Raw genomic sequence first — 14,125 nt, forward strand, 5'->3', positions numbered from 1 at the left:
CAAACTTTGAAAATAGATGAACCAGCATTCAGTTTCCAGTTTCTGTTGCTTATTAAAGGAATGACCTGTCCAAGTCTGTCTCCTTGTTTTGAAACTTGGGGTAATGTGACTAACTCTCAGAATTGTTGTCAGGATTGAAGGAGGTAGTTAGTAAATTTAAATTTCTTAGGTAGGATCTGACTCAAAGAAAGAATTCAGTAACTTCATATTATTAGTATGTGTTATCCTTGGAAACCATTTAGGAATTAAACTAGGATAGAAAAAAATTATTTTTTGTCTATGGTATTAGTGTTTGGGGTGGGAGGTAAGGAGTAGTGGTTTATGGCCTTTTTGATCAGGAAGCTTGGAAATCCTATACATCAGGTTCCACAAAATTAAGATCTCAATGTGGTAAATCATGACAAGAGGAGTTGTAAAGTTGAGAAGTAGAAGAAAACCTCAATTCAAAAACATCATTTCAAAAATCTCTGAAGGACACACTAAAGATTATATTGCCTGGGAAGGCTTAGATGGGGAAGAACCAGGACTGCTAATTCCCAAAGTTAACAGAGATGGGTAAGAGGTTAGATGCAAAGGTACTAAGGAAACCCGCTAAGGTGAGTTCTGGGTCACAGATGCAAACAAAAGAAAAACTATTACTCCACTCTTTATTTCAATCCATGGGAAACATCAACTGCATACATGGCAAGTTCTCAGGTCACACTCATACTGCAGAACCCTTAGGCATTCTGAGGACAGAGTGGTGAGTCTGTGAATATGTAAAAGATAAGCCTTAGAGGTCAAATTTTGACTGCCTCTGACAAGTGCCAAGGGGAACTTGAAGAGGAAAGAAGAGAGGGGACGAGAGGCATGCAGAAAACTGTTGGTTCTCAAACAAGTGACAGCCCACTCATCAGGGGAGAAACTCCAATTCGCAGTTACCCCATGGCCTACCCCATTCCCACTTCCCAGCTGGACGAAAAACTTGGTGGAATAGTGAAACGTCACTGTGCAAGTTCAGAACGCTTAGGAGGTAAGGGAAGGCTTTGTACAAGTCTGCTTTAGCCTCTTGAAGGATCTGATCGATTCATATTTGAACAGAAATGTATAAAAAAGTTTAGATATCTAAAAATGATTGGCCCCAAACACTTTTGTAGCAAACATTTACCCTATTTAACCCACAAGACTTAAGATAATAATGATGAAACTAAACTAATACAATGTATAATTAAAAAGTAAGAACAACAGCAACTCAAGATAATATTGATAATGTACTGATCACACAGAGTCCTTCCTAAAATGTTCTGGGATTACAATGGAATCAATAAGAGTCCAGTTGGGAAGACAGAAACCACACTAGTCATTTCAACAGAAAGAATCTGCTGTAAGGAATTGGTTAAACAAATGTTGGAGTACTAAAAAAGTAAAAAGGGGATACTGAGATTGAAAGAGAGAGAGTGACCACTAGAAGCAACTACCACCATGGGGTTTAGATCCTAAAAGCAGACATGGGGTTTAGATCCTAGAAGCAAAGCCTCCACGAAACTGGGACTCAGACCTTTGAGAATGGGGCACAGCCTACTCAGTGCTGTTATTTCTCAGGAGATGCAGTGAAGCTGATTCTGGGAGTACAGGAAGGAGCTGGGAACTAGAAACAATTGCTCCTGGAACTAGCTGTCCTTGCCAGGGTAAAGAGGCACTGTGGGGCCTTAGTGACAAGAACAGCAAATAAATAGGAAGCAAGTTCCTTCTTTCCTCGTCCACCTTTCAGGATTCCTTCAGGGCCCCTTTTGGTGGAAAGGAAAAGAACCAGCTAACAAACAAGAAAAGTAGTTTGAAGAGGCCTCACGTCAGCACCACGAAGCTAACATCTCAGCCTAAGGGGCCCTCTGACCCAGATTCCTCCTCTGTTTCTAAGTCTTTCAGGGAGGAGAAAGTAGCATATTTAGGCAACTCAGAAAATCATGCATCCTCTATCTCCTTATTCCCTCCTCACCAAAAAAGATCTTTTTTTAATACTGAAGACCACTTTAAAAAAAAAAAAAAGAAAAAAAGAAAAGAAAAAGAAAACAATAGTTGCTCTAATTGGAGTATCATTGGAGCATTTGAAAACAGGCATTTAAGGGCAAAAGAGATGGAACACATCCGAGGTAAATTGTGTGTCTCTCTACAGGCTGCACCCAACCTTTAGAACCACCTAGAAAGGTACAAAGCTGCAAGCCTCTCTCGGATGTTTCATATAGTATTTCAAGACTTACCTCTTAATTGCACTCTTCCCCGCTCCCATTATGAAGAGCATGGAACCTAGAACACACTGCCTTGTGTGGAAGTCCACACACCACTGGTCACAGGCCACTCACAGGTTTGGGGGACTTCACGCTGATTCCTAGACTTTCTGAGTTTCCCTTGCCTCATCTGAAAACTGGGCCAGGACCTAATTTTAGGTTGTGAGAGTTGAATGAAATCAAATTCGGTCAATGACAGACTGCATATACAAAGGTGGTCCCATAAGATTATAATGGAGCTGAAACATTCCTATTGTCTCTAAAGACCTTCCAGGAGGACAGGATGTGGAGGTGGCATCAGTAGCACTGACAGTCCTGACCCTGTGCAGGCCTAGGCTAATGTGTGTGGTTATGCCTTAGTTTATAACAAAAAAAAAAAGAAAAAGAAAAATAGAAAAAGCTTATAGAAAGAACACAAAGAAAAAATATTTTCATACTGCTGCACAATGTGTTTGGGTTTTAAGTTAAACGTTATTACAGGTCAAAAAGTTTAGGTCGGGTGTGGTGGTTCACATCTGTAATGCCAGCACTTTGGGAGGCCAAGTTGGGTAGATCACCTGAGGTCAGGAGCTCGAGACCAGCCTGGCCAACATGGCGAAACCCAGTCTCTACTAAAAATACAAAAAAAAAAAAAAAAAAAAAAGCCAGGCATGGGGGCACACACATGTAATCCCAGCTACTCTGGAGGCTGAGGCAGGAGAATCATCAGAATCGGAAGGTAGAGGTTGCAGTGAGCCGAGATCCCCGCACTGCACTCCGGCCTGGGCTACAGAGCAAGGCTCCGTCTCAAAAATAAATAAATAAATAAATAAATAAATAAAGTTTAAAAGATTTAAAAGTAGAAAGTAAAAAATCATAGTAAGCTAAGGTAATTTATTATTATTGAAGGAAGAATTTTTAATAAATTTAGCGTAGCCTAAGTGTAATACAGTGTTTATACAGCCTATAGTACTACACAGCGATGTCCTAGGCGTTCACATTCACTCACCACTCACCGACTCAGCCAGAACGACTTCCAGTCCTGCAAGCTCCATTCATGGAAAGTGCCCTATACTGTACTTTTGCTGTACCTTTTCTACGTTCAGACATGTTTAGATACACAAATATTTACCATTGTGTTACAACTGTCTGCAGTATTCAGCATAGTCACTTGCTGTACAGGTTTGTAGCCTAGGAGCAACAACAGCCTATACCATAGAGCCTAGGCGTGTAAGAGGCTATACCATATAGGTGTGTGTAAGTACACTCTAAGATGTTCACACAAGAAACTCGCCTAAGACGCATTTCTCAGGAGGTAATCCTGTCATCTCAAATGATGCATGACTGTAAGATCTACGGCTGAGTGCCTAACTGTATATTGAGAAATAACTCTCCATTTCATCCGTCTTCCGGTATTGAACTTTAAGTGACCATCAGACCGGCCTAAATACCAGAATCTCTTTGCAATGCGCTCACCTCGCTCATTACCAGAAGGTTTTACCTGCCTAGTGACTCGGTTGGTCTGGGCATGAGCCCGGAGAGGTGGAAACTTTCAGTGTCTCAGGACTGACAGTCGAGTGGCTGGGGACTATAAATCCCCGAGAACTGCCCTCGCGCTGCCATCCAGCTGGGTAGTCGGGGTCGCGCGCGTGGGGGCTGCGCGAGTCGCTCGCCCCTGGTTCCTGCGGAAGCCCGGGGAACGCGGACGCGGCCGCGGCGCCTAGGTCCTGGGCCTCGGGTTGCCTGACGCGTCGCGCGCAGAGCTTCGGGAGAGAAGGAGGCGCCGCGCCGACGCGCTTGGCTCCAGCGGGCATGGGACGGAGCAGTCTGCTGCCCCCCGACATGTGACCCAGCCCCGCCGCCCATGCGGGCTCCCAGCAGCCCGGCCCTGCGGCCGCTGCTGCCGCCGCTGCTGCTGCTGCTTCTGGCGGCGCCGTGGGGACGGGCAGGTAGGTGGGTCGCGCCGCCAGGTGCGGGTCGGGGATGTCTCCCGGCCGGGGCCCCACCGGGCAGAGCGCGCGACCGAGTTCTTCCCTCCCGCTCGCCGGCCGGGTTTCGCTTTCGTGCAGGCGGAGTACGAGGTGCGCGGGGGCCGGCGCTTCCAGCCCTGGGGTGCGGGAAGCCCGGGGGACACTCGCCGCCGCCGCGCGCACCCAGGCTCCGGGTCAAGTTTGCAGGACCCCGCGTTCCGCACTTTCGGTCTGGAGGATTGAGGTGGGGTGGGGGGAGTTCGTTCGGGGGCGCTCTGCGCGGTGCCCACTGCCTTTAACTTGCCGTCGGGGACGGTAACCATGCGGGGCCCCTAGCCCGCACGTCCCAGGCTCCCGCCACCACCGCCGCGGCCGCCCCGAGGCGCCCCTGTGAATTCCGCGTCTCGGCCGCCGGGCCCCGCGGTCCTGCAAGCCGCGCGTCGCGAGATCCGCGCTTTAAAAACCAAACTCCCTGAAAGGGTCAGCCCCGAAGGAACGGGATCCAGAAAGACGCAGCTTCTTAAAGTAAGCTCCCCCTGCCCTGGGTACGCCGTTGTTTCCTTTGCAGTTATGACCATGTACAGACAGTGCTCTTTGATTTTTCAGAAATAACAAAAGTTTTAACTCGTTTACGACGTAAGGTAACTGAAGAGCTCTTTCGTTTTGTTTGGTTTTTAAGTTTAAACTCTCTACCAGTTGGAATCCAGTAAACCAGAATGATTCACCTGATTGCTTTTTTTCCTGTATTTCTCATATATGAGAAAAAGATTTTTTTAAAAAAACAGAAAAACAAAAAACAAGATATCTGGGATCCTTTTTTAAAAAAGTTATTTTAAAAAACAACAACAGAGTTTCTCCAGATACTGTGCTTTGTAGACACTTGGTTCAGGCCCCGCTGTCTTTTAACCCAGAACTGAACAGTAAGAGTGAATGCGGGAAGAAAGTTGACGGTGAATCTGGAGTCCTTGGTAGTTAAAGAAGAAGTTAAGTTCAATATAGTTACAACGGTAAGAAAAGTATGCACACAGATCTTGAAGAGATTTTCAGTGATAGCTATTATACATAAAATATTTTATCTTCTAAATTTATCAGAAGTTATAGTTATTTTGCCTTTTAATATTCGTGGGTAAACTGAATGGGAAGAAACGACTGACGGGCAAATATTGAGCCTTCAACTAACAGAAATTTGTTTTTATTTTTAATCGAAGAGAGAAGGCTGGGCGCCGTGGCTCACACCTGTAATCCTAATACTTTGGGAGACAGAGGCATAGGTGGGAGGATTGCTTGAGGCCAGGAGTTTCAGACCAGCCTGGGCAACATAGGGAGACCCCTGTCTATACTAAAAATTAAAAAAATAAAAATAAAAAACTAGCCAGACATGGTGGCAAACACCTGTAGTCCTAGCTACTCCGTGTGCCCAGGAGTTCCAAACTGAAGTGAGTTATGATCACACCACTGCAGTCCAGTCTGGGCAAGGGTGAGACCCTGTCTTTGTTGGGGGGACGGGGGAACAAAGAAAGAGAGAAAGAGAAATAAAATCGTTGGGTGCTGACATTACCAGGTAGTAATATTCTTGACTTCAAAACAAAATTCGCAAAAGAAACAATAAGAACGCTTTTCTGACCCAAGAGACCTGGATACTTTCTTACCTCTTCTTAGGGTGTTCCTGTCCTCTCCTGGGTCTTCGGGCTAAGGTCTAAGGACTGCTGGGAAGACCTCCTTAGGAGCTATATGTAGTTACCTAGATACTACCTGCTCTTAATTGAAGGTTTAACTACAATGTCTTCTGTACAACATGGGCTTACTAAGAGTTCTATGACGTTACTACTCTCAGGTAGATTAATGCTTTAATGCTCTCATTTTTTGAACTTTTAAAAAATTTCATCTCGCAGCTCAGTGCCAGATCAGGCTGTAAAATACCAAAACATCCAAAGAGGAAAAAAAAAAAAAATTCATCATGTCATGAACCTTGTAGGGAAATCGTGGTATTTCATTTCAGATAAAGTTGTAACGGAATTCAGAATGTCTATGCGGCCCCCTCAAGGCAGGTGCGAGACACTGTCATTCACTCTTGGACCCCTCCAGGGACAGAATTTCACAGGGAAGTTTATCCTTATGGCTTATCAAACTCTGCCCTGTTGGCCTATCCCATATCCTGTCCTCAGGAAAGATAAAGAACCATGGTTAGCATAATATACACAGGCATTTAAAGTCACTAAGATAGAGTGGGAGACGGTGACTTCTCAGGTCATGTGTCTCCTCTGCTCAAAGCCCTTCAGAGGCTTCTACTGTTCCTGGAATCATTCTCAATTCTTCTACAAGATCCTGTGTGGCCAATTCCTGTCTGTCTCTCCAGCATTATCTCACACCACCTAGTTCCTGCTATCCTGGCCTTTTTCTACTTCCCAGAGCAAGCCAAAGTGTTTCCCATCTCACTCATAGTGGCAGTTCCTCTGGAAGTTCCTACTGGAGATTCATACTGGCAGCCCCTCTGCTAGAATGCCACTGTCCCACTCTATCTGCAGCTAACTCCTGCTCAGACTTTGGCCTCTCACCGCCAATGGGCTTCCCTCAGGAAGGTCTTCCCTAGGGAGTTGAACAATGAAAACACATGGACACAGGGAGGGGAACATCACCCACCGGGGCCTGTCGGGGGTGGGGGCTAGGGGAGGGATAGCATTGGGAGAAACACCCAATGTAGATGACAGATTGGTGGGTGCAACAAACCACCATGGCACATGTATACCTATGTAAGAAACCTGCATGTTCTGCACATGTATTCCAGAACTTAAAGTATATATATATCAAACAAACAACCAAAAACAACAGGGTCTTCCCTAAATCCCCAAAGAGGAAAAAAGTACATCTTATGATGTCTATTAACAAATAAACCTAACTTTAGTTTTGGAGCTTTAGATTGCAGTCTAGATATTAAAACAACTATGCTTATTAGAATGAATTAATGGAGTGAGAGTATTTGTCAAAATGTCTCTTCTTTGATACAAACATAGCAGCATTCAGTATTTTATTTCACTGAGACGTTATTCCTGGAAATACTTCACTCACACACACACACAGAGACATAAATTATTCTAGTGAGCTAATTAAACTTGCAGAATTATTTTCTTTTTTTAACTTTTAATTTTGAACTAATTTGGGACTTGCAGAAAAGTTTCAGAAATACCACAGGGGGATAAAGAGTTCCCATATCCCCCTCACCTAGTTTCCCCCAATTAGAACATCTTATATAACCATTGTACAATGTTCAGAACCAGGAAATTAACACTGGTATAACACTACTTACTAAATGATAGACCTTGTTGGAGTTTCACCCGTTTTTCCAATAATGCCCTTTTTCTGTTTCAGGATCCAATCCAGGATCTCCCATTACGTTTAGTGATCATGTCCCCTTAGTCTCCTCCAATTGGTGACAGTTCCTCAGCCTTTCTTTACTTCATGACCTTGATCCTTTTGAAGAGTCCCGGTTACCTCTTCCTTAGAATATCCCTCAGTTTGGGTTCATGTAAAGTTTCCTCAAGCTTAGAATGAGGTTATTCCATTTGGCAAAAATGCCACGTAAATTGTCACTTCAAAGAATTTGTAATATCAACATGTCTTCTTAATGGTGATGTTAACCTTCATCGCTTGGTTAAGGTGGTCTCTTTAGAGTTTACTATAAAGTTACCATTTTTCACTTTGTGACTAATAAATATTTTGCAGACAGATACTTTGAGATTATGCAAAAATCCTGCTTCTCCCCAAACTCACACCCAACTATTTTTAGTATCCATCAGTGGATTTTGACTGCAACAACTACTATGTCTAGTAGTGATTTTTTATTTCACTCTTTTCTTCCACATTTATTCATCGGAATTCTGTTGCAAGGAAGGGCCATCTTTTTTGCTTTTTTAGTTATTTATTCAATTGGTTAAGTATATCAGTATGGACTCGTGGATGTGTCTTATTCTTTCATTTATAATCCAATACTATCATTATCAGTTTTATTGCTCATGCTGTTCCAGCTTTGGCCACTAAGAGTTCCTTCAGTTTGGCTTCTGTGTCCCTCAGAGGAACCCCATCTTTTTTGAGCGCTTCAGTAACTTTCTAGCACCAACAGCATTCCAGACTCATCTGTGTTTTCCCTGCCCCAGGCCTGGAATTAATGACTTCCTTAGGAAGCTCTGGTTCCTTCTATTGGAGAAAGGTGTTTAGAAACTAAGATTTGGGTGTGAGGCATGCTTATTGCTACTGGAATGTTGTTTCTAGGTGCTCTCGGTGGACAGAGCTGAGAAATATGTGTGTGTAGACTAACCTAATTATGCACACACATCTATATTTCTGTATCTATCTCTGGGTGTGTATATATATTTAAGACCGTGAGTTTATAATGGTGCCACCAATTTCAACCTAACAGTCAAGGTTCATTCTAGCCCTCCTGTTTCATTTATAGCTTCTTTGTCTAACAGTGAGAAACCCAGATGTCATTATCTACAATAGACGTATTTACCTAATTCTAATATAGTTTCAGGATTGCTAACTCATGCTCCTATGAGAAAAACATGTACTTACTAAATTATAGCCTTTATGTACAGTTTTCTTGTCTTAATCTTTATAATATCCAGTGAAGATACTATTGACCAAAGTTACCTGGGTTAGTCGTTTTTTTTCTTTACTCCTTTTGGTGTGGTTATTCTATCCATTTGGGAGAAGTTCAGTTCATTTGTTAAACTGCTTGTATTACAATTTGGGTTCCCCCTGTGCTAGTCGTTTTGTTTGTGGCATTTGGGGTATTAGGCAGCTAGGTGAAATAATTACTGTGCTTATAAAAGTCAGAACTATACAAAATGGTTTTTCAGAGAACTGTGGCTCCCTCCTGAGCCCTACTACTCCCTTTCCATTCCTCACCATACCACCACCTCTTTCCCATTACACTATAAATGTGATTATGACGTTGTACTTACGCTGTCATTGTGATATTCTGACAGCATTTCTACTTTGTTCTTGGTCCACATTCCATGCCATCTCCTTCATTTCTTGTTTATTTTTTCTGAATTTCTTTTGCACCGATGAGCAAATATGTGTATGTTTTAAGATCCAGGTCTAAATCTGATTTCTGTACCGCACCTCATGGAAGATTTGTTCACTCAAGTGTTCTTTTTATCGAAAAAGAATGTCTTCTTTTTCAACCTCTCTCCTATTGCCTTTCAAGCAGATTTGGGGTGATTTCTTATCTATAGATTTGCAGGCCTCGCCATCTATCAGCTTGAGGTCCAGCCCCAGCCTCCCCAGAGAGTATCATGTACCCAACATCCAAGCGTATGGCTATAGGTATATCCAGCCTCACTCCTCACAATGTGTACTCCTCCTGCCTAGAACTACTCAGCTTCCTATAGAATGAATTCAGGAAAGGCAGTATTCGCCACCTGGAGAGCAGTCAAGGAGATTGGTTTCCCATGGGAAGCGGCGAGGAATAGGAACGAGGTAGTAGGGCTGAGGAGGAAGCACCGCTTCCCTGATTATACCTTTTCGTTTAGCTCTGACTCTTAGAACCATGAGGTAGGACGTATATATTTCATTTACTTATAAACTGTGGGTAAAGACAATAGGCAAGTGGGATTACTGCTGTAAAATTAAGATTTCAGTATAAACATTTCAACATAAAGCATTTGCTGTTTTTATAATTTTTTAATACTGCATGTCTCTATGTTGCCTTTTTTAGTGCTTGGCATAGTATTTTTCACAAAATGGTTGTTCAGTAAAGTTGTATGGTTTGCTTAAAATCAACTTGCATTATATGCATTGACATTTTAAAAATGACTTTCTATTGCACCATTTTCTTCAAAGTACAATTTTACCAGGTGTCATTGACATGTTGACTTCCATATTGATTTAAAAAAAAATGATCATCTGAGGCTTAAGGCAGCATATATTTTATGGAGTAAAACCACGTTATCCATCTTAATTATAACATTTTACTTTTGCTATCATCGTGATGTTCTGACAGCATTTTTACATGTTCTTAGTCTACAGTTTATGACTACATGACACAAAATACAGAAACATGAATTAAATCACTTTAGTCAATTCCAAGATCTATCAATTACATATAAAACTGGAGAACAAGGCCGAGGATAATGGCTCATGCCTGTAATCCCAGACCTTTGGGAGGTTGAGGCAGGAGGGTCACTTGAGGCCAGGAATTTGAGAGCAGCCTGGGAGAGACCCTATCTCTACAAAAAAAAATTTTTTTAATAGCCAGCCTTGGTAATGCCAGGCTACTTGGGAAGCTGAGGCAGAAGGATCACTTGAGCCTAGGAGTTTGAGGCTGCAGTGAGCTATGATATCACCACTGCAACTCCAGCCTGGGCAACAGAGCAAGGCTCTGTCTCAAAAAAAAAAAAAAAAAAAAAAAAAAAAGGAGAACGAAAGAACTATAGAAAGAAAGCATGCTGGTCAGAGACATTAAAATTAAATACTTCTTCTGCTTTATCTTTCAGAATTCCTTTTGATGTAGAAACCCAGAGTTGACAGGACCTTAAAGGTCACCTCACCCAGCTGCCACTCTCTTGATTGTCCTCTGCAGCATCACTTCCAAGTAATGACCTGTCTGCTATGTGAGCACCTCTCATCACAGGATACTCACTACTCTGCACCCAGGCAGGAAGGATGCCCTGTCACTGCAGATTTCAACTATTAAAAAGTTCTTTCATAAAATGAGCTGAGCCTTGATCCTTCAGTTTTCACTTGTTGTTAGTCCTCATTCTAAGCTGATGAAGTCATACTGGACAAGTTGTTCAGATCATTGAATGCAACCATCACATTTCCTCTGTGTCTTCTTTCCTCTCCAGAAAACCACTTCCCCAGAAAACTGCCAGGTGCCCTCTCTCTCCCAGTATTTCCAGTGTATGTTCCAGTTTGTTTGCAGCCTCTCGGGCTGACTTCTTATAGATCATGATGAGACTGCACAATGTTTGTTAGAAGGTCTACGACATTCTAAACACTGAACCTTGGAAGGTTCATTTACCCTCCAGTGATTCAGCATCGGGTTCTTGATGAACACAGGCCTCTGATGTCTAAAAGGCGCCCTCCTTCCTTATCTTTGTTGTCATCTGTGAGACACAGACCCTCATTCAAACGCAGAATTTCATATTGCTCTGGAGGTGATTTTGTTTCTGTTTGCTTCTTACAGTATAGAGAATGAAAGTATGGCATAGTGTTTTATCTAGAACTTATGACAATGGTCTTAAATGCAACTAAGGCTACTCTTTTCTGAAAGGACAATTTTTATTGACTATAAATATCTATACGAAATTGGGTCTGTTTTTTGAGGGTAGCGATCCCTGCATTACACTTTGCACCACCAAAATGGATACCTCAATTACTATCCACTGTTCAAGCAAATGCCAACTCTACCCACAACACAGAGAAAAGGCATACTTTGTCCTGTACAGACTTGTGGGGAAGCTTTGTTTGTACTTCTTGATTTCAACATATATACCATGTCTACTTTTCACCCAGCTTCCTCTCGGCTGGATAATCCAAAGTTCCATTCCATACAGCTACATTTGCATTTTGATGACGTGGGATATTTTGGCAGCTATATGCTCCTAGTTAAACCATTTGTTTACATTATCAACCCTATTTAAATGTCCTCCTTACCAACTTTGCAGGATTTTCTTTGTTTTTGTTTTTTTGCTCAACATCAATCCCCTCATCTTCACTTTCAGGAGACTCCAGCAGCTCTTAGAGCATTCATTTTTCTTTTCAATAAACATTGTGCTCATTGTTGAGGAAAGATACGAGAAAGCAACAGACACCTAGTCTATTGGCTTCTCAAGGCTGCCATGGCAAAATGCCACAAACTGGGTGACTTAAAATAACGCAACTTTATTGCCTCACAGTCCTGGAGCCTGGAAGTCTGAAACCAAGGTGTCAGCAGGGTGGATTCGTTCTGAAGGCTGTGAGGGAGAATCCATTCTGTGCCTCTTCGAGCTTCTGGTGGTGCTGGCAATCTTAGGCACCCCTTGGCTTGTAGACACGACACCCCTGATCTCTCCCCGATCTTCACATGGCGTTCTTCCTGTTTTCCTTCACGTAGTCTTCCAGAAGACTCTGTGCATGTCCGTCTGTGTTCAGATTTCCCTTTTTATGAGGACACCAGTCATACTGCATTTCAGCCCACCCTAATGACTCATTGTAACTTGCTCGTCTCTCTAAAGACCTTATTTCTGAGTGAGATCATTTTCTGAAGTACTGAAGTTAGGATGTCAACGTATTTCTTTTGGGCAAGACAGTCCAACTCATCACATCTACCACCCTCAAAGACTTACAGAGTAGCAAGCAGGATCTGTGGGCTTGGCATCCTGGTGGAAAAGAATCTGTTTTCTCAGCCACATGCAGTGGTTTCTCCTCTCCAACATGTTTTGGAGTCTGTGTCCAGTGAAGAAAATCTTTTGCAGAAGGGTCAGAGCTGAAAGCCTCTACTGAGAATGTTGAGGGCCCGGACGAGGTCTCTTCTCTTGTGCTTTCCATAACTTGACCATAAGGCAGAGCTGTCAGTGGTTACTTGATAAAGAATAAAGACCTTTATATCCAGCAGAGACGCTCACTCTTCTGAGACCTCTGTCTCCCATCTTGCCTGCTTTAGGGAGCAGTTGCCCTGGGAAATCCTCTGCCTTGTTCCAACAAAGACCGTTTTCATATGTAAGGCATAACTACCCATAGTCTTCCAGCCCAGCATCCCTCTCCATTTCCAACAAACCTATCTATGTTGCAGAATGTCTATGAATTATCTACTAAATACTCAACTTGTTATTTTTTTAAATTAGCGTATCAATTTTAAGTGCAAAGTAGAATATCACATGCAGCCCATAATTTAGGGGAATGAGGTATTTGAAGTGATCAGATTTAACAAAATAGGATTACCTTAATACCCCATGCCTCCATTTTGAGTTTTCAAAAAGTTTAACTATATCCCGACTCAATATAATTTCTAAATAATCCTTCGAGTGCTTTTTGTTCACTCATTCATTCAGTGTCATCCTTTTACACATATGAGGAGCTGCTCTAGGCTTCAGGGTAAACAAGAAAACAAGGTCCCTTTCTTCATTTAGTCTTCAGAGAAATATAGACAAGTAAGTGATTGCATTAAAATATAAATGCCAGAATTGAGGACAACAGTTTCTTTAGAGGCATAGGATAACACAGCTGATCTAATAATGGTGTCAGGCAGGGCTTCCTACAGAAAAGTCCTTTTAACTGAGACTTATAAGAGTTGTTGGTTAATTAATATACATGTATGTATATGTATATATCACATCACATTCTTCTTACTCAAGGATAAAAGGTGAATCAGAAAAGAAACTTGATATCCCAGTAAATGCCTTTCTATGAATAAATGCCTTAAATACTTTTAGGAAAAACCATAGTAATTCAATCAGTAGTCATAAGTAGGTTGTCATCTGTATTATATAAAATATTTATAATTCAATATAAATTTAGGTCTTTTTAAAAATGTGGTACATATACACCATGGAGTACTATGCAGCCATAAAAACAAATGGGATCATGTCCTTTTGCAGGGACATGGATGAAGCTGGAATTCATTGTCCTAAGCAAACTAACACAGGAACAGAAAACCAAATACCACATGCTCTCACTCTGTTTTTTTTTTTTTTGAGATAGAGTCTCGCTCTGTCGCCCAGGCTGGAGTGCAGTGGTGCGATCTCGGCTCACTGCAACCTCCACCTCCCAGGTTCTCGCCATTCTCCTGCTTCAGCCTCCCGAATAGCTGGGACTACAGCCGCCCCCCATGACGCCCAGCCAATTTTTTTTTGTATTTTTAAAATATAAAACAAGTCCCTTGTATTAGTTTCCTATATTTTTAAAATATAACACGGGGTTTCACCATGT

At 42.3% G+C, this 14,125-nt stretch overlaps 1 protein-coding gene and 1 long non-coding RNA gene across 6 annotated transcripts in view; both read left to right on the forward strand.

Moving 5' to 3' along the window:
• Positions 1–3,468: 3,468 nt before the first annotated feature.
• IL20RA (interleukin 20 receptor subunit alpha) overlaps positions 3,469–14,125 on the forward strand; it is a 45,154-nt gene continuing 34,497 nt past the window's right edge. For all 5 annotated transcript variants that reach the window (XM_009206004.4, XM_017958292.3, XM_003898121.5 and 2 more), the window contains exon 1: positions 3,469–4,192. In XM_009206004.4, the coding sequence (XP_009204268.2) occupies positions 4,108–4,192 (85 nt within the window). In that variant the 5' untranslated portion in view covers positions 3,469–4,107. The remainder of the gene's footprint in view (positions 4,193–14,125) is intronic.
• LOC108585582 lies at positions 4,206–10,927 on the forward strand. The gene is made up of 2 exons (XR_001902132.3): positions 4,206–4,738; positions 10,711–10,927. It is a non-coding gene; the product is annotated as an uncharacterized LOC108585582 (long non-coding RNA).

Source organism: Papio anubis, chromosome 6 (genome assembly GCF_008728515.1).
Source record: "Papio anubis isolate 15944 chromosome 6, Panubis1.0, whole genome shotgun sequence".
In the NCBI taxonomy this organism is placed as follows: domain Eukaryota; kingdom Metazoa; phylum Chordata; class Mammalia; order Primates; family Cercopithecidae; genus Papio; species Papio anubis.